Genomic DNA, 19,498 nt, shown 5'->3' with positions numbered 1-19,498 from the left:
CATTTGAATATAAGCTCTTTGATGGTTAGGACTGTCTTTTTGCTTATATTTGTTTCTAGCACTTAGCACAGTGATTGGCCCAGAGTAAAAATTTAATAAATTCTCCTTCTTATCTATCTATTCATCCATTCATCCTGAAACTGTCTCTTCATATCTTACAGCATAATAATATTCTATTACATTAATATACCATAATTTGTTCAACTATCCCCAATTATTGGACACCCTTTTAGTTTCTAGCTCTTTGAAACTACAAAAAAGAGCTGCTATGAAATATTTTTGCTCATATAGCACCTTTTCCTGTATCTTTGATTCTCTGGTGTATAGGCCTAATAATGTTTTCACTTAATCAGAGGGCTTGTAGTTCAGTTACTTTTTGATCATAGTTCCAAGTTGCTTTCCAGAATGCTTATACCAGTTCTGAGCTCCACCAAGAGTCCATAAAATGTCTCTTTTCTTGAAACCCCTCCAACATTTGTCATTTTTTGGGGGGGGAGGGGGAGTGGTGTCAGCTTTGCTAATCTGATAAGTGTAAGGTGGAATTTCAGAGTTATTTTAATTTGCATTTCTGTAATAGTGATTTGAGCACTTTTTCATATGTCTATAGATTGCCTGGGCTTCTTTCCTTAAGAATTGCCTTATTGAGGGGCAGCTAGGTGGCGAAGTAGATAGAGCACTGGCCCTGGAGTCAGGAGTACCCGAGTTCAAATCTGGCCTCAGACACTTAAACTTACTAGCTGTGTGACCCTGGGCAAGTCACTTAACCCCAGTTGCCTCACCAAAACAAAAAAACAACAAAAAAAGAATTGCCTTATCATATCTTTTGACCATTTATCACTTGGGGGAATGGATCTTAATTTTTATGCCTTGTAATGTGTAAAATTAAATATGGTCCCCTTATTTCTGTCCCAAGTTTGGGGAAAATTAGCTGGCATTTCTAATATGTTTGTTACTTAAAAATTAGAAGCTTTAGCACCAGTTTTGGGGCATTAAGCATTTATTAAAGCATACCAAGTATTAGTAAAAAGAGAACACCTAGGTCAGAAAGTTAAGAAAAGACCCGTCTAGCCTAGAGCTGCAGCCTGGCCTGCTTCTTCCTCCAAGTCTTCCACCATGAGTTTGTTTAAGAGAAAAACTGCGAGTGTAAGCTCTCTCAGGGTCCGGAGGAGAGGCAGTCCTTACACACTGCTTCAAGCTAATTAGCATCACCCAAATCCTTTGGTTCACTGGACTTGAGGGTGGTCCCTGTTGAGGTCAGAGTTCACACCTTCTGAGAACATACCCTCAAGGGCCAAGCAGGCAGGTGTGGTTTAATTGAATTAACTTTAAGTGAGTTAATCAGCAAAGTCATTCAGTCCAATCAATCTTATTCCAGTCTATCCCCTTGAGCTGGGGCCTTTGGGCATTCCAGAATCCATTATTTTCTCACAGCCTTGAATCAGTTCTTTATATATCTTGGAAATGAGACATTTATCAGAGAGCCTTGCTGCAAAGATTTTTCCCTCCAATTAACTGTTTCCTTTTTAATCATAGCTGCATTGAATTTGTTTGTGCAAACTTAATTTTATGTAATCAAATTGTTACTTGGACTTTAGCAAGCTTCTTTCCCCCTGGGGCAGCTAGGTGGTACAGTGGATAGAGCACTGGCCCTGAAGTTGGAAGGAACTGAGTTCAAATCTCACCTCAGACACTTACTAATTGTAACCCTGGGCAAGTCACTTAACCCCAGTTCCTGGGCAAGTAATATAACTCCAGTTGCCTTAAACATCTGGGGCCATCTCCAATTGTCCTGATATATATATCTCACCACTTGACCCAGATGGCTGTGGAGGAGAGTGAGGCTGGTGACCTTGTACAGCCCTCCCTCACTTAAATCCAATACAGTGCAAGTCATAACATCACCCTGATGTCATGGTCCTTTTTGGGAACGAAGGGCAAACAACAGCAACCACCATCATGGTAAGGAACTCTTGTTGTAGGTGATCTCACAGGATCAATTTGTTATTTTTTTAAATAAAGCAAATCAAACAAAAGCTAAAAAAATAATATGCCACTTAACCAGCTTTCTAGATTCCTAAAAGCTAAGAAAGTTGAATAAATCATAAATTGAAACTAACAAAGTTGAACTAAGTAGCCAGTGTTTGATAATTCCCTAAAAATAAATTTCCTACTTGATTAAAAAAAAAAAAGCTGGGAAAACTGGAAAGCAGTCTTGCAGGAATTAGACTTAGATCAACATCTTACACTATATTCCACAATAAATTAAAAATCAGCATGTGACCTTAATCATAAAAACCATACTTCCACAAAAATTTGGAAGAAAAGTAAATAATAGACCTTCCATAGGTAAGGGAAGGGAATGAATTCTTAACCAGGCAAGGGATAGATGTAATTATAAAAGATAAAATACATTATTTTGATTACTTGTAATTGAGAAGCTTTTGCCCAAACAAAATCAATACATCCAAGATAAGAAGGGAACTGGTTGATTGAGAACCAATCTTTGAATGAAGTATCTCTGATAGGAGTTTGACATCCAAGACATACAGACAACTAATAGAAATATATAAGACCAAAAGCCATTTCTCAATAGACAAGGGTTCAAAGGATAGAGCAGGCGGTTTTCAAAAAAATTGCATACTATTAATAGTCACTTGAAAGAATACTCTGAATCCTAATAAGCTAATGAAAATTTGGTTTCACCTCATACTCAGCAAATTGGCAAAGATAGTAAAGATGGTAAACACCAAGAACAATTGATGTTGTATAAGACTGTACACTAATGGGATAAAAGAGAACAAACTAAGCAACCAAAACAGTCATTGTCTTTAAGGAGCTTATATTCTGTCAGAGAAAAGAAAAGAAATATAATGATAATAATAGCTACATTTGTATAACTGCTTACTGTGTGCTAGGCACTATGCTAAGATTCTTACAATTAAGATCCTTACAGTCATCTGATCATCACAACAACCCTGGGAGGTAGGTATATTATTATAACCATTTTACAGCAGAAGAAATTGAGATAAAAGGTTATGACTTACCCAGAGTCATATAGCTAGGAAGCACCTGGGACTGAATTTGAACTCAGGTCTTCCTGAATCCAGGCCTGCCTCTTTATTCACTGGGGTATTTAGCTTTTTGGCCTGAGTTGTAACAAGGGGCTGTACAATCGTAGCATCCAGCAGTGTGTTCCTCAGCTTTTGGACTTCTTTCTCTGGCTTTCTACCTATAATGCTATAAACCACTCTGTAAACCATGCTGTAACCCTGATGGAATAGTCTATCTCCTTCACCAAGGACTTCTGGAGGATGGCATTGTTGTTTCTGTTTCCAAGATTTCAGTGGGCCCTGCCCATCAAGAGAGGCAAACTACTTCTGCAAGTTCAGGAAGCAAGTAAATCAGTTGCTGCTAATAAACAATCTAAAGGGATAGTGGATTGTATAATAGGAATTCTAAAAGAACAAGGAGGGCTTTCCTTTGGGAAGGGTAAATTAGAAAATATCAGATATCTTCCCATCTAGGCTCTTAACTTTGCCTTTAAGAATAAGTATAGGGCAGCTAGGTGGTGCAGTGGATAGAGCACTGGCCCTGGAGTCGGGAGGACCTGAGTTCAAATCTGGCCTCAGACACTTAACATTTACTAGCTGTGTGACCTTGGGCAAGTCACTTAACCCCAATTGCCTCATCAAAAAAATAAAGAAGACGTATAATCAGGTATTGTAGATAGGAGTGGAGCACACACATTTCTGGAGGTATTTGAGAAGGAATCTTGCCTCTGATGGCATAGTTGGAGCACCTTCTCTCTATTTTGTCTGCCCTTTGTATTGTTCAAGAACCCATTTTACAACAGATGCTTGGAGACCTGGCACTGAGAGGGAATTCAATGGTGCTGGAGACTGTCTTGTGAAAATAACCAAGTCTGATGGAATTCATGTTTTCTATCAAGGTTTCATTATCTCTCCAGGGCATTATCATCTGTAAAGCAGCCTACTTTGGAAACTATACTATAGTCAAAGGTAGGCTCCTAGATTCTCAGAACATTCATATTATAAGTTGGATGATTATACAGTTAGTTTCTGCTATTGCAGATGTGGTTGGTCTCCTCTTATCCCTCTGATATCCTAAAGCTGTGAATGATGATGTATGATGTAGTCTGGGAATAAAGGGGCTGATGTCACTTACACCAGGACAACTGATTGCTGGAGGAAGATTGCTAAAGATGAAGGTAGAAGAGCATTTTTCAGGAGTACCTACTCCTGTTTTCTTAAGAGGAATGTTTGATCTTTTGTACTCGTCCTGTATGATGTATCGAAGAAAATAGAACCTTAAGTGTATCCTGTCTGAAAGAGGAAGCAGTAAAAATGATGTAGAATACTTAACCATACTTAACATTTTAAATCTTAGCCTTCAAGAAATGACTGTTGTCTTTTTAACCAGACCAGATCATGTTTATAGAGAATTCAGATAAAGCTTTTTGGAAAAAAAAAAAAAAGGAGACTTATGTGTTGTGATCCATTACTAATATGATGGAATTGATAATTCAGGATACTGATTTTATTGGTGTTGGGAAAGTAACAGTTGCAGTGGGTCCAAGGATGGAGATCAGTATAAACCATCTAGTTTAAATACTTTTGTGTAAGATCATAAATTTATGTTACTTATTTAAACAAATAAAAATAATATATCTACCATTTTATTTGACTATATATGTATATTATTTTGAGCAGCTGAATATTTTTGGCAGTCATCATCTGTGTTGATCATCCTGTCGTAAAACAATACACAGAACAGTTTAAAAATAAATACGAGGCCATTTTTTAGGGGGAAGGATGTTGGGTGCCAAGGAGAAACTAGTAACAAAGAAGTCAAAGGCTTCTTTGTGTGTCCTAGAGATACCTATTAGACTGGGCAAAAGAAATCCTCTGCCTTGTAAATCAAGTTGCCTCTCTTCTAATTCATCCTCTACACAGTTACCAAAATGATTTTCCTAAATCTTAGCTCTGACTATGTTCCATACCTACTCAATAAATTATTCCAGTGGCTCCCAGTTACCTCTGGAATCAGATATAAATTACTGTTTGTTTTTCTTTTCTTTTTTTTGTGTGTGTGTGTATGAGGCAGTTGGGGATAAGTGACTTGCCCAGGGTAACACAGCTAGCAATTGTTAAGTGTCTGAGGCTGGATTTGAACTCAGGTCCTCCTGAATCCAGGGCCAGTGCTCTATCCACTGCTCCATCTAGCTGCCCCATACTGTTTGGTTTTTAAAGCTCTTCACAGCCTGGCCCTTTCCAACTTTTCCAGTCTTCTTACATATTACTCCTCTTGTTCCCCATACAGAACGCTCCATCTCTGCCTTTGCATTACCTGTCTCCCATGTCTGTAATTCTCTCCTTCTAAGCTTAACTCTGCCTCTTAGAATTCAAGCAGCTAACGTGTGTCAAAGTGTAGATAGAGCACTAGGCCCGGAATCAGGAAGATTTGAGTTCAGATGTGACCTCAGATACTTCTGAGTTGGGTGACCTTGGCTAAGTTACTTATCTAACCTCTGTCTGCCTCATTTTTCTTAACTGTAAAATGGGCATCATGGTAGCACCAATCTCCCAGGGTTCTTGTAAAGATCAAATGAAATAATATTTGTAAAGCACATAGCTCAGGGCCTTGGCACATAATAGATGCTAAATAAAACCTTGTTCCTCTCTTCCCACCCTGGCTAATGTCACCTTCTGTGAGAGGTCTTTTCTGGTGTTCAGCGAGGGGTTTTCTTCTGAGGTTACCTTCGATCTATTTTTAATGTATATATATATATATATATATATATATATATATATATAGCTTGTATTTTATATGTGTGTGTGTGTGTGTGTGTGTATATACATACTGTCTTCCTCATTAGGATTTAAGTTCTTTAAAAGCCAGGACTGTCCTTTTAATTTTTCTTTGTATCCCCAGAGTACAGTGCAGTACAGTGCCTGGCATATAGATACTTAATTATTGATACATTGAGTTGAAAATCATTTGTGCACCCCCAAGATTGCTAAATGGAATTAGTACTCTAGAGACTTAAATTGCTTGTTCATAGTGATCTATGTGTAGTAGGCACTCAATATTTGCCATCTAAATGAATATTAATGAGTAATCATGTCTTCTGTCCTCAAGGAATTAATGATGTTTGTTATCTTTAGTCTGAAAAGAGCATATGGTGTTTGTGTTGCCAAATGATTGCTGTGTGCTTTCATGCAAAAGACATGAATCATTTGAAGGTTGTAGAAGTTGTATTCTTCACTATTTTCCAAGAAGTAATTTTTTTTGTTTTAATTTTTGAAAATAGGTGTCTGACAGCAATCTGAGTCTTTCAGGCTTAGATAGTGAGCCTGAACTATTTAGTAATATCTATAGCTGCCCTGTCTCTGAAAGTGAAGCAGAATCTCAGTCTGATGTCAGTGGTAGACTGATTCTTCCCAACATCAAAACTACACAGTCTGGTAAGTGAAAATCCAAACTATATGGAATCATAGGATTTTAGAACTGGAAGGGGCCATCTTGTCTAGCCCCTCAATTTTTGTATCATGGATCTGAGGTCTAAGTAGGTTTCTTACCCAAGGTCACATGGCAAAATTTAGATTCCTAATTCTCAGTCTACTGTTCACCCTTCTATACCACAATATTTTGTGACTATTCCATTATTTATTTGTTTTAAAATGGCATATATTGGCAGAGATTATGCTATATGACTTGGAAATGAGGAAGAACCAAACTTTAATTCTAACCGTAGTCTTAATTCTCATTGTGATTGTAGCATATTAAAACAGGTACAGGGTCTTAGGAGCTAAGCTAAAGAGGCAAGGCAGTTTTCATGGCCTAAGAACCATAGTAATTGGGTCTGGCTTCAGGAAGACTTGAGTTCAGATCCACTCTTAGTCACTTACTGTGTCACTTTGGCCAAGTGTGTAACCTCAACTGTAAAATGGAGTTAATAATACCACCTAACTTCCGGGGTGATTGTGAAAAATCAAATAAGATAATATTTGTAAAGTGCTTAGCACAGTGCCTGGCACATAATAGGCACTTATTTAAAGCTTATTCCCTCTCCTTCCCCTATAGGAGATCAACTGAAGCCAAGGAGTAGATCTGTGCCCACCTTTTTAGACTAAATTACTTTGCTAAGTAATTCCCTTCAATTCAACAAATATTTCTTAAGCACCTGCCATGTGATAGGCACTGGGATATGATGCTGTTCTTGTGCTCAGGCTTGCTAGGAATATAGCAGTAAATGCAATTGAATTTTAGGAAAGACAACACTAAGAATAGGGAGATAAGTAAAGGCTTTGAATAGGAGCTGGAAAATGAGTGGATCCTTGAAGAAAGCTAGTGGTATTTTGAAAGAAATGGAGCATTTCAGGCCTCTTTATTATTTATTCCCAGAGGGAAGAGCATTCTAAGTCTCAGCTATTCTTCCCACTCCTTCCTCCTTGTTTGTATGACTAGTTGGTGCACTCTAAGTTATGTGAGATCATTTTCTCTGTCCTTCCTTTCCCTGCTTTCTCTGTTACCTCTTCCCCACCCCTTTCTGCATGCATCCCTCTTCCCTTCTCTTTTTATTATTCTATTAACATCTACAAGCAAAGCCTCAAAGAAAAACACAGCTCATGCTCAAGTTCACATAAAATTCCTGCAAAAGATGAAGCAAGAGTTAAAAAAAAAAAAGAGTTAAAAATGTTTTTTTTAATAACTGAATCGAATTGAATGTTAGAGGAAAAAATTGAAAAAGAAATGAAAGATATGGAAGAAAGAATCAAAAATAGAATTAATACCTTGTTATATAAAGTGTAAACCTTATCTGAACAACAATGAAAACTAGAATGGAATAGCTAGCTATAAGTTAATGACTCCAAGAAGCAACAAGAAATATTAGAAACAAAGTTAAAAGATTGAAAAAATAGAAGAAAATGTAATATATCTCTTAATAAAAATAATTGACTTGTTAAATGGAATGAGGAGAGGTAATTTTAGAATAACTGAAAAGCCAGAAAGCCTTTAAAAAAAAAAGGATATATTTCAAGAACCATAAAAGAAAATTACTAGATCTCTTAGAATCAGAGGGCAAAGTAGAAATAGAATCTACTGGTCTACCCATGTTTTATTAAACTCTGTGGCCCCTGATGATCTCAGGGGACACATGTATTATTTCTCCATTTTAGAATATAGTTTATCCTTGTTTAATCCTTTGATTGCTTGCCTATGTTTACTTTTTTATGTTTCTCTTGATTCCATTCATATTGGGAAGGTTTAGAAGTCTTCTATTTCATGTAAAATTCATTTTTCCCCCTGTAGGATTATATTCAATGTTGCTGGGTTGTTATTCTTGGTTATAAGACTATCTTTTACTTCCTGAAATACATATTTCAAGCTTTCTGTTCCTTTATAATGGTGCTACTAAATCTCGTGTGATCTTTATTGTGGCATCTTAGCCCTTAAATTCATTCCTTCTGGCTTCTTGAATTATTTTTTCTTTCACCTGAAAGTTCTGTGTTTTAGAAAAATCATTTTGGCTGTAGAATGGAAGATAGATTGGAATAGGGATAAACTTGTGGCAGAGAGACCAACCAGTAGGCTATTTCAGTATTCCAGTCTCCACCATTGTGGTGGCAGTATCAAAGGAGACATTTGAGTGATGTTGCAAAGGTGAAATCAATAGGCCTTGGCAAAAGATTGGATTTGGAGAGGTGAGAGAGAGTGAGGAGTCAAGGATGTCACCTGGGTCACAATCCTGGGGGCCTAGAAGAAAGGTAGTGCCCTCGGCAGTAATCAGTAAGTTTGGGAGAGACGAGTTTAGGAAGAAAGATGATGAGTTCAGTTTTGGACATGTTGAGGTTTAAGATGTGCATGGTTTAAGATTTCTTAAAAGCAGTTGGAAATGTATAGAGAGATTAGGCCTGGCTTGGTAGATTTGAGAATTATCTACATAAGGATGATAATTGAATCCTAGGCAGTTGATAAGAACAGCAAGTGAAATAGTAAAGAGGGAGAAGAGAAAAAGGCCTAGGATAGAATCCTTTGAGACTCCCATGGTTAGTGGATATGACCTGGATCAAGATCTAGGAAAGAAGACTGAGAAGGAGGGATCAGATAGGTAGGAAGAGAACCAGAAGAGTAATGTCATCAAAAACCTAGAGAGAAGAAAATATTGAGAAGAGGGTGATCAACAGTGTCAAAGGTTGCAGAAGGGTTAAGAAGAATAAGGATTGAGAAAAGCCCACTAGATTTGGCAATTAGGTCACTGGTAATTTTGGAGAGAGCAGTTTTTGTTGAATGATGAGGTTGGAAACCTAATTATAGGAAGTTAAGAAGAGAGTGAGAAGAGAGGAAGTTGAGGCACATATTGTAGATGACCTCAAAGAGTTTAGCTACAAAAGGCAAAAGAAAGATGGGATGATAATTAGTGGGGATGGGAGGCTAACATGAGGGTTTTAAAACATTTTATAAATAGATTTAATCAGCAAAAATCTACTGCCCTACCCTTCCATCCCAACCCCTCTACCAGCATCTGAGAGCTAAACAAACAAACCACATTACAGGCATTCAGTCAGTCAAACAAATTTTCACATTGATTGTGTACAAAAAGAAAAGTTTTATTCTGTACCCATCTATTAGGACATAAGTAGCATATTGCATTATTAGTCCTCTGGAATCATGACTGATCATTACAGAGATCCAGAGTTCCTAATTCTTTCAGAGTTATTTGCCTTTATCATATTGCTGTCCCTCTATAAATTGTTCTTGTCTGTTCACTTTACTCAGCATCAGATCATACAGGTCTTTCCAGATTTCTCTTAAATCATCTCTTTGATCATTTCTTAAAACACCATAGTATTCTATTAACATCTGTATACCATATCTTATTCATACATCCCCCAATTTATGGGTACTCTCAGATTCCCATTCTTTGCTACCTCAAAAGAGTTACAGATATTTTCATACATTCTTAGAGTTTGTTTTGCTTAGAACTAATCCCTCCCTTAATTTACCTTCTCTCTAATTACCTTTCCCTGCTTATCCCCATTTCCTCCTATTTCCTTGTTGACTGAAATACATTTTTCTACTCATTTGTGTATGTATTCTTTCTTCCTTTAACTACTTCAGGTGAGAGTGAGATTTAAGTTTCAACTACTCCCCCCACCCCTTCCTTCTTGTTTTGATGACTAGTTGGTGTACTCTAGTTATGTGAGATAATTTTCTTTCTTTTTCTTTTTTTTTCTTTTGGGCAGGGCAGTGAGGGTTAAGTGACTTGGCCAGGGTTACACAGCTTGTAAGTGTCAAGTGTCTGAGGCTGGATTTGAACTCAGGTCCTCCTGAATCCAGGGCCAGTGCTTTATCCACTGTACCACCTAGCTGCCCCCCCCCCCCCGATAATTTTCTTTGTCCTTCCTTTCCCTCTCCTCTCTGTCACCTCTTCCCTACCCCTCTCTACATGTATTCCTCTTCCCTTCTCTTTCTGTTCTGCTATTAAGATCTCCAGGACATAACAGAACCACTTGCAAGCCTTTATGACTCCTATGACCCCTGAAGATGATAGGGCTAGAGGGAACATATGAATCATCTCCCTATATTAGAATATAAATAGTTTATACTTGTTTAGTCAACTAACATCATTTGTGTTTACTGTTTTATGTTTCTCAACTCTTATGTTTGAACTTGAGCATTTGTAGGCATCTCTGGTCTTTTTGTCACGAATGCATAGACATCCTCTATTTAATTAAAGGTCCATTCCCCACCCTATAGCATTATACTCAGTCTAGCTGGGTAAGTTATTCTTGGTTTCAAGCCAATACTTTTCTCTTCCTTCTGGAATATCATATTCCAAGTTCTCCATTCTTACGGTAGGGATTGCTATATCATATGTGATCCTGACTGGCTTCTCAGTACTTGGAATTCTTTCTTTCTGGCTGCCTGCAGTATTTTTTCTTCAACTTGGAAATTCTAGCTTTTGTCTGTGACATTCTTGGGAGTTTTCATTTTGAGGTTTCTTTCAAGAGGAGATTGGTTGATTCTATTTCCACCTTGCTCTCTGGTTCTAAGATAGTTTTAAGATTTCTTGAAATAGGGGTCAGCTAGGTGGCACAGTGGATAGAGCACTGGCCCTGGATTCAGGAGGACTTGAGTTCAAATCTGGCCTCAGACACTTGACACTTACTAGCTGTGTGACCTTGGGCAAGTCACTTAACCCCGATCGCCTCACCAAAAAAAAATTTCTTGAAATAGGCTAGGCTTCTTTATTTGGTCATAGCAGTCAGATAGTCCAATGACTATTACATTTTTTTTACTTTTAAATCTCTTTTCTAGGTCATTTGTTTTACTGGGTTTTTTTATTTTTTGTTTTTTGCATTTGTTTTAACTACCTTACATTTTCTTCTATTTTTTCAATCTTTTTGAGTTTTAAAAAAATATTGTTGCTTTGTTGAGTCATTGCCTTTTATTTGCTCTCTTTTGATTTTCAATGTTTGTTTCTTGGGCAAAGTTTTGAACCTCTTGTACCAAGCTCTTAATTCATTTTACAATTCTTTTTTCTGTAGCTCCCTTTTTTTCCATTTTTTCTACTCAAGTGTTCTTCCTTCATTTTAAAAAACATTTAACTACTTTAAATCAAACCAAAAACAAACCCCAAACAACTTCTTGCTTCATTTGTTCAAGGAATTCTAGCTGAATTTCTACCTGATCTGTGTTTTGCTTGAGGTTTTGCTTGTAGATGTTTTGGAGTCATTCTCTCAGGTTTTTGTCTGTGTACCTCTTCACCATAATAGTTCACTATGGTGGAAATTCTTTTTTTGGTTTGCTAATTATTCTGTCTTCTTCCTTACTTTTGGATTTGGTATTAGGGTTGAGCTCTGTCACACTTCTGGAGGGAAGGCCTGGACTGGTCCAATTGCTGCCTTTCTTGGGCTGTCGAATTATGTTATTCTAGGATCTTAGAGAGAGGCTGAAGTCCTGCAAGTTTTCACTGCTCCCAGAGTGCTTTGATCCAGGTTAAAGTCTGATAAATGTCATCCTTGTATGAGCTTTGCAAGTTCCTGACAGGGTTTTTGGTTAGGTAACAATAGAATCTTGCTGGAATCAGTCCTTTTCATCTAACTAGGTAGTTCTCCTGGTAGAGAGCAACAGAACTGCAGGCTTCCCTTTGGTCTGGGATTCTTGCCCTAGTTTTTGCCCTCCAGGTTTAGCTAGATGCTGGATTTGAGATCCCACTCTGTTCCTGGGATCTGAGCCAAACTGCTGCTCCTTGCTTCAGAATTTCCTCCTTTCTCAGTACATTGCCTAGGGCCTCTCTATCTGGGGGTTTCCACCCCTCTGACAGGTCCCTTTCTTTAGTACCCTGGATCTGTGACCCAGAACTGGGTAGTGGACAGCAAGGTTGCCAGATGGCACCCATCCCCATCACATTGCCTGAGCATGAGTCTAGGGGTGTTCCAGTATGAACCTAAGACATTCTCTTGCATTGATGCCTCCTTTTTTTAAATATGGGGAAATAAAGGCATGCTTGTAGGCAGTAGCAAAGCAGCCAATAGATGGGAAGAGACTGGAGATAAGTGAGAGAATGGGGATGATAGAGGGAACAATCTCCTGAGACTTGGGATGGAATTAGGATCATTTGTGTAGATAGAAAGATTTGCCTTGGGAAGGAGAACAGGTACCTTTTCATTTGAGACAGAGGTAAAAGAGGAAATAGTGACAGAATGCGTCAGAGTGATTTGAGATGAGAGGATGAGAGGGAGCTCTCTGTGAATAACCTCGATTTTTTTCAGTAAAATATGAGGTATGGAAGATGGTGGAGGAGAGGCTGTGACTCCCCCAAGCCCCAGATAAACCCATCCACTAACTACCAAATAATGCGGTAAAAACAAATAAAAAAACCCAAACCAGAAAATATGAGGTATGATTCTCAGCTGAGAGGGGCAGGAAGGATAATTTCAAGGTTTGGAACAACCGCTGTCATGATCATGAAACAATGGCTTAATTAGGGAGGAATAGAAGGATTTCCTAGCAATAGTGAGAGTAATATCAATTTATAGTGGATCCAATCACAAAGGTTGTGTGATTTTTTCTCCACCTTCATTCAACAGCAAGTGTGTAAGAGTGAAGTCATACTGGTGGAACAATCTGAGGTTGAAGATTGGCAGGGTGTAATCAATGATATGACAAGGGAGGAAAAGATTCAAAAGAAGAGGGCAGTGTGGAGTTGAACTGGTTTGCTAAGGGGTCAAGACTGGGGAAGGGAGAAAGGTGTGGCTATTTTATGGGTGATTATATGGGAGACAACTGAGGAGTGGGGAGATGGGAGGTTATGGTGTGGACAAAGAGCAGGATTTGGCATAGGTAGGCAGAGGGAGTGGTGGAAAGCAAATAGATCATGATAAGGGTATTTCAGAGTTGATGAACATGGAGGTGGTAAATTTGTGGATGATGGTAAGATCAAGAGTATGACCATCTTTTTGTATGTGGCTGAGATGGGGTGAAAGTGGGGTCATGGGAAGTGAGTAGGTTGTGGAACTGAGGGGTTAGGGTGTTTGAAGGAGTGCCAATATGTATACTGGAATTCCCCTAGTATGACGGCTGGATTTGAGAAGGAGAGAAAGATTATGAGCCAGGTACTCATTGAGGAAGAAAGAAGAATGTCCTGTGAAGGTCTGTAGACAAAACCACCAGGATTTCACTTGGGGTCTTAGATGTATGTGGATTTTATGGACCTCGGAAGAGGAGAACATACTGAATGATGGTAGTAAGGGGGAGAACTTAAGAGAGATTTTCAAAGTATTGTGATCTAAGGGTGAAGACCTTTCAGAACCATGGGCAGTTCAGAAGGGAACAGGAACTTGGAGCAGAAGGAATAGTGATACTGTCCTTCCCTAAGGTAGAGGATGAGGCTGGAAAGGTGACAGAATGGCACCCTCTCCGTACCCATAGGAGACAGTGAGCAGGTAGAATGTGGGGGGTGTGATGGTAAGGCACCCACCCACATCACTCACTTCTGATGGAAGCCTGGAGATTAGGCAGGAAGTATGTAGAGCAAGATGGAAAGCCCCCTTCGTCCTCTTTCTCCCCCCTTGGAGACTAGGCAGGAGACTGACTCACTGTAAGATGGAAAGCACTTATCTTTCCTCTCCCTTCAGAAGACGGAGATCAGGCAGATGTGTGTGGCAAAATCAGAGGCATACAGCATGATTATTTGATCGGGTGCAAACTTCAGAGTTTTGCCAGATTGGGTTTAAAGAAACTGAGCAGTCTTTTTCCCATTAAGGCAACCATAGAAGCCCTTACATTCTCTTTTAAAGGGACAATGGTAGTATCAGTCAATCAACAAGCTGCTTACTACTGCTACTTTGTACTAGGCACTACTTTGTGCTGGAGATAAAAAGAATAAAACAATTTTGACTTGCAAGCAAATTGTATTCTAAGAAAGAGAAATATATATATGCAAGTATATACACATGTAGACATAGACATAGACATATGTATGTATATATGTGTAGGCTATAGCCCTACATGTGTAGGCCTAGCACTCTAGGCCTAGCGTCTAGAAGACCTGAGTTCAAATTTCACCTCAGATACTTACTAGCTGTGTGACTCCGGGCAAATCACTTAACTCTATTTGCCTTAGTTTCCTCTTCCATAAAATGAGCTGGAGAAGGAAATGGCAAACCATCACAGCATCTTAGCCAGGAAAATCCCAGATGGGGTCACAAAGAGTTGGACATGACTGAACAATAAAAACATGTATACACATATGTGTGTGTATGAGAGAGAATATGTATAGCATACATAAAATCTAAATATCAATATATACAAAGAAGTTAAACACAAAGCATTTTGGGAGAAAGGACATTAGTACTTGGGGAAATCAGGAAAGGCTTCATGTAGAAGATAGTGTTTGAGCTGTATTTTAAAGGAAGATAGGGACTCTGTGAGAAGGAAGTAAAGAACAATTGCATTCAAGAGTATGAAAGTTGAGGGAGCTTATTCTGAGAAGCAGACCAAGGTAGTTGCTATGAAGTTGGAGAGGAGAAGCCAGATATGAAAGAGATTATAGAGGTAGAAGTAATGGGATAAGAGACTTTATTGGTTATGTGGATGAGGGAGAGAAGAATCAAAGATGATAATGAGCTTGGATTGACTGGAATGATGATGGTTATAGTAAGAAAAATAAAGAAGTTAGTGGAAGGGATCAGTTTGATTAGAAAGATGATTTCTATTGTAGAGTTTTGATATGCTCAATACTGTGGAGATTTTCAGCAGCAGTTGGAAACATAGGACTGAAGCTCTGGAGAGAGCTTGATAGTGAAGGAATAAATTTGCATGCCATCCACATTGTGATAATAATTGGGGCTATGAGATCACCTAGAAAGAAGAGGACAGAACCCTGGCCAACACCCGTGTTTAAGGGTTTTGTAGAGGAGGAAGAGGAACTGGAGGGGGTGGGGGGACAGGTGTGAAATCCTCTTATGCAATTCCATTTTTTGTGGCTTTCTTCACCCTTGAATGGCCTGTAAACAGTATTTACTAAGTACCCTTTCATATGCACTTAGGTCTTTTCTACATAGTTGTAAAATGGCTATATAAATATATAATACATATTAATAATATGTATAAACAAAATTAAAGATAATCTGGAATTTGTATTTATTTATGTTGTGACCAACACTATTGTTCTTGGGTTATAATCTATCTCTCTCTCTCCATTGTCATGCTAATCTCAGTGAGACTTCTTAATAGGATAGTAATAACTTGGTACCTCTGCATTTTGAAGCTTTTATACAAGCTTATAATTCAAAACAAATTTATTAATTGCATTTAGTCGGTACATGAACATTTATTATTATGCCTGCAAGGTGTTAAGCACTGGGGATATCAAGAAAGTAAAACAGACAGTTGTGCTCAAGGAAATCACAATCTAATATATAAAACATATTAATATATTAACATATATATATATATAAATAATATATATAAATATATAAATAACCATATGTTTAAATATATTTTTGTGTATATTTAATATATAAAACTATATATAAAAAAGAAGCTGAAAAGCTAGTAAGGTACAGGAAGCTTGGAGGCATGATGAAGACCTGCATTAGGGTAGGAGATGATGAGGTGGCTGCACTAGGCTGCTCCTTAAAATGGAACAAATTGGGAGGGGCCTCTCTGACGCTATACCCTCCACTCTCTCCAATCAGAGGGAGATAGGGGTCCTAGGGCCAGGGGGGGACTGAGGAGGAATGCATTTCAAAGTTGATTCAGTTAGTGTGGAAAATGAGTTACAAAGATGATGGCAATTAGTGGATTTATGTGAACTTGGAAAAGTTACTTAACTTCTCATCCTCCATTTCCTGGTCTGTAAAATGAGGATAATAATAGCATCTACCTCACAGAATGATTATGAGGACCAAAATTATATAACATATAAAGCACTATATAAATTGTTCTCTGAGTTCAGTTCACTTGATTCTGCATCAGTTCATACAAATCTTCCTACATTTCTCTGAATCCATCCCTTTCATTTAATGGCACAGTAATATTCTATTACATTCATATACTATGATTTGTTTACTGATTCCTCAAATGATGGGCACCATAGGAACTAACAGGGTTTAAAAGCGGAAAAAAATCAAATTATTTAACAGCTTCATCCAAATCACTAATAAAAGAAATGTAAATTAAAACAATTCTCAAGTTTTGCCTCATACTCATCAAATGGGCAAAAAAAAAAGGGCAAAGAAAAAGAAGCAGTAAACATCGGGGGTACGATAGGAATAATAATACAGTGAAGATGGAGCTGTGACTTGTCCAATGATTCTGGTAGTCAGTTTGGAATTACATGAGTCACTGAACTCTTCATACTCTTTGACCTAACAGTCCAACTAATTAGTCAGCCAGCCAAAAAAGTATGTATTGTGTCCATTTTGTAGACAGTGTGCTAGAAACAGGATATACAAAGATAAAAATGAGATGTTCTTAGTCATAAGAGTTTACGTTCTATCAGAAGAGACATGTACATAAGTATGTACACAATACTAGGTAATTTGTCAGGGACAGGGGTGGGGGGAGGTGGAGAAGTAGTAGTTGGGGATATATTCTTCAAGGTCAGTGACAGACATGTCTTATCTGTAACAAAATATTTATAGTTATTTATATTTATTTATAGTAGTATTCTTTTCCTAAAGAAAAAAAGGGAATAAAATAGTGTCCCTTCTATTAAGGAGAGTTGAACAAATTGTGGAATTGTGGTTGTGGATGTAATAGTATATTACTGCAGCATTAGAATAAATAAGAGGAATTCAGAGAAAAACATGGAATACTTTATAAAGTGACTGAGAATAGGAAAAAACCCCAAAAAGACTAGGTGTAAATGATAACACTTAAAAGAGCTACCAGCTAATCAGCAAGCATTTATTAAGCACCCTCTGGGAATTTAAAGAAAAAAATTAAATAGTGTCTGCCTTTAAGAAGTTTACATTCTATCAGGAGACAACATGAACATATGTAAGTATATACAAAATTAATACAAAGTAATGGCTATGAGTTGGACACTATTGGGGGGAGGAGCAGTGTTAGGAAAGACTTCATGGAGAAGGTAGTGCTTAAATTGAGTATCAAATGAAAGTATTCTAAAAGCGAACAATGAGGGGGAAGTGCATTGTGGGAATGGAGGACAAGTAGTACAAAGGGACAGAGGTGGAAAACTGTGAACAGCAAAAAAGCCAGTTTGGTTCAACCAGTGAGTATGGGAAAGGTAAGTAATATATAATAAGGTTGGAAAAGTAGGTTGATGCCAGGTTGTGTCTGGAGCAGGATTCAAACCCAGGTTTTCCAGGCTCTAGGTCTGTCCACCACACCACCTAGTTACTACAATAACAACATGTAAAGAAAAACAATTTTGGAAGACCTAAGAACACAGATCAGTGCAGTGACCAACCATAATTTAAGAGAATTGTTGAAGAAGCATTATACCTACTTCCTAATGAGGGGTTAATGTACCATAAGTGCAGATTAAGACAATTTCATATGTGGCCAATGGGAGAATATGTTTTGCTTGACTATGTATATTTGTTAAAGAGTTTTGTTTTTCGTTTTCTTTTCCCATTTTGGGGAGGAAGTTGGAAGGGAGAAGGGGACTAGCAGTAAGCTTACCTCCCAAAACAATTATTGAAGGGTTTTTTTAAACAAAAATGCACCCAAGACAATAGAAGTAAGTCCAGAAGGAAACACAGCCAATCAGGACAGCCTTGAATATTACATGTTGAATTTATTATATACTTAAAAGGAAAAAAGGGGTTCTATGTAATAGAGATTTGTCATTTTGTCTACAGTCCTCTTTTGTTCTACTTTGTAGAATCACTCATTTCATTTGGTGTTAAGTTCAGAATAAAAGAATTTTTATAGAACCAAAACCCTTTTCTTGTTGCTATTTTTTGAATAGTTATGTATTGGGGAATGGCTCTTAGTCTTATATTTTTGTGTCAAATACATATCTATCTTGGGTATCAGAACTTTTCAGTTTCATGCAATCACAGTAATTTTAATGATCTTTTATCCTTGGTTAAGAATCTTTCTCTTAGCTATAGATATGAAAAGTAATCCCTTCTGTTCTTTAAAAAAAATTATGGTGTAATATTTTTGAATTTTTTACTTATGCATCCTAGAGACATAGTTGCTTTTTAAACAAATGTTAGATTGTTCATCCATAACTGTTATTTTTAATGATGAATTCTAAAATATTGTCTTGGCAAATGAAATGCTTTTTCATTTAAGACCCTAATGTGAAGTTCTGAGGGGAAACACTGCTAATGTATTTCTTCTTTTGTTGTGTAACATAGTAACTTGGGTTTTAAAAAAAATTTCTATTCTTTCCCTCTCCAAAGAAACTACCTCTGTATGTTCTGGATCAGTTGATGGAGGTGAATATTCAAGGCAGAAGAAAAAAGGGATTTTGAAGATGACTGTGCCAATGACACTTGCATTCTGCTATATGTCATTACTTTGGCAGAGGGCAACAATTACTCTTTCAGATCTCTTGAGGTAAGATGAATATTCAAAGAAGAAGAGACAAATTTTTAGTATTGTGAGTAATAGCACTAACTGGGGGAGGGGTAGTTATTGCACATTTCCATTTTACAGTAAACACTTTGTATGAACAAATGACAAAGAGATAGTGAGGCTTGAGTTCTAAATCTGGAGCTTAACTCCTAAAGTAGTAACTAACCTTTCCTTAGTTTCTTTGTTTGCATAGTAGAAATAATGTTACCTCATAGGTGTGTTAGAAAGATTAATTAGCTAATACATTTCAAGTACTTTGAAGATTACAAGTGCCACTTATGCACCTAAGTATTATTAGTAAGTATTTTAATTTATAAGAGAAAAGATGAGCAGATGGCCTTCAGATTGTCTGTGTGATTATTAGTAACAAAAAAAAGTATAAATAAGTTGTCATATGTATCAGGGATGC

The 19,498-nt window shown here is 37.5% G+C and overlaps 1 protein-coding gene and 1 pseudogene across 1 annotated transcript in view; both read left to right on the top strand.

Moving 5' to 3' along the window:
- TAF1B (TATA-box binding protein associated factor, RNA polymerase I subunit B) overlaps nt 1-19,498 on the top strand; it is an 87,706-nt gene that overhangs the window by 14,548 nt on the left and 53,660 nt on the right. Inside the window, exons 6-7 of the mRNA XM_043988885.1 lie at nt 6,332-6,485; nt 18,915-19,071. Of these exons, the coding sequence (XP_043844820.1) occupies nt 6,332-6,485; nt 18,915-19,071 (311 nt within the window). The remainder of the gene's footprint in view (nt 1-6,331; nt 6,486-18,914; nt 19,072-19,498) is intronic.
- LOC122742413 lies at nt 1,912-4,332 on the top strand (annotated as a pseudogene).

Source organism: Dromiciops gliroides, chromosome 2 (assembly GCF_019393635.1).
Source record: "Dromiciops gliroides isolate mDroGli1 chromosome 2, mDroGli1.pri, whole genome shotgun sequence".
In the NCBI taxonomy this organism is placed as follows: domain Eukaryota; kingdom Metazoa; phylum Chordata; class Mammalia; order Microbiotheria; family Microbiotheriidae; genus Dromiciops; species Dromiciops gliroides.
This window is presented reverse-complemented; position numbering and strand designations above follow the sequence as displayed.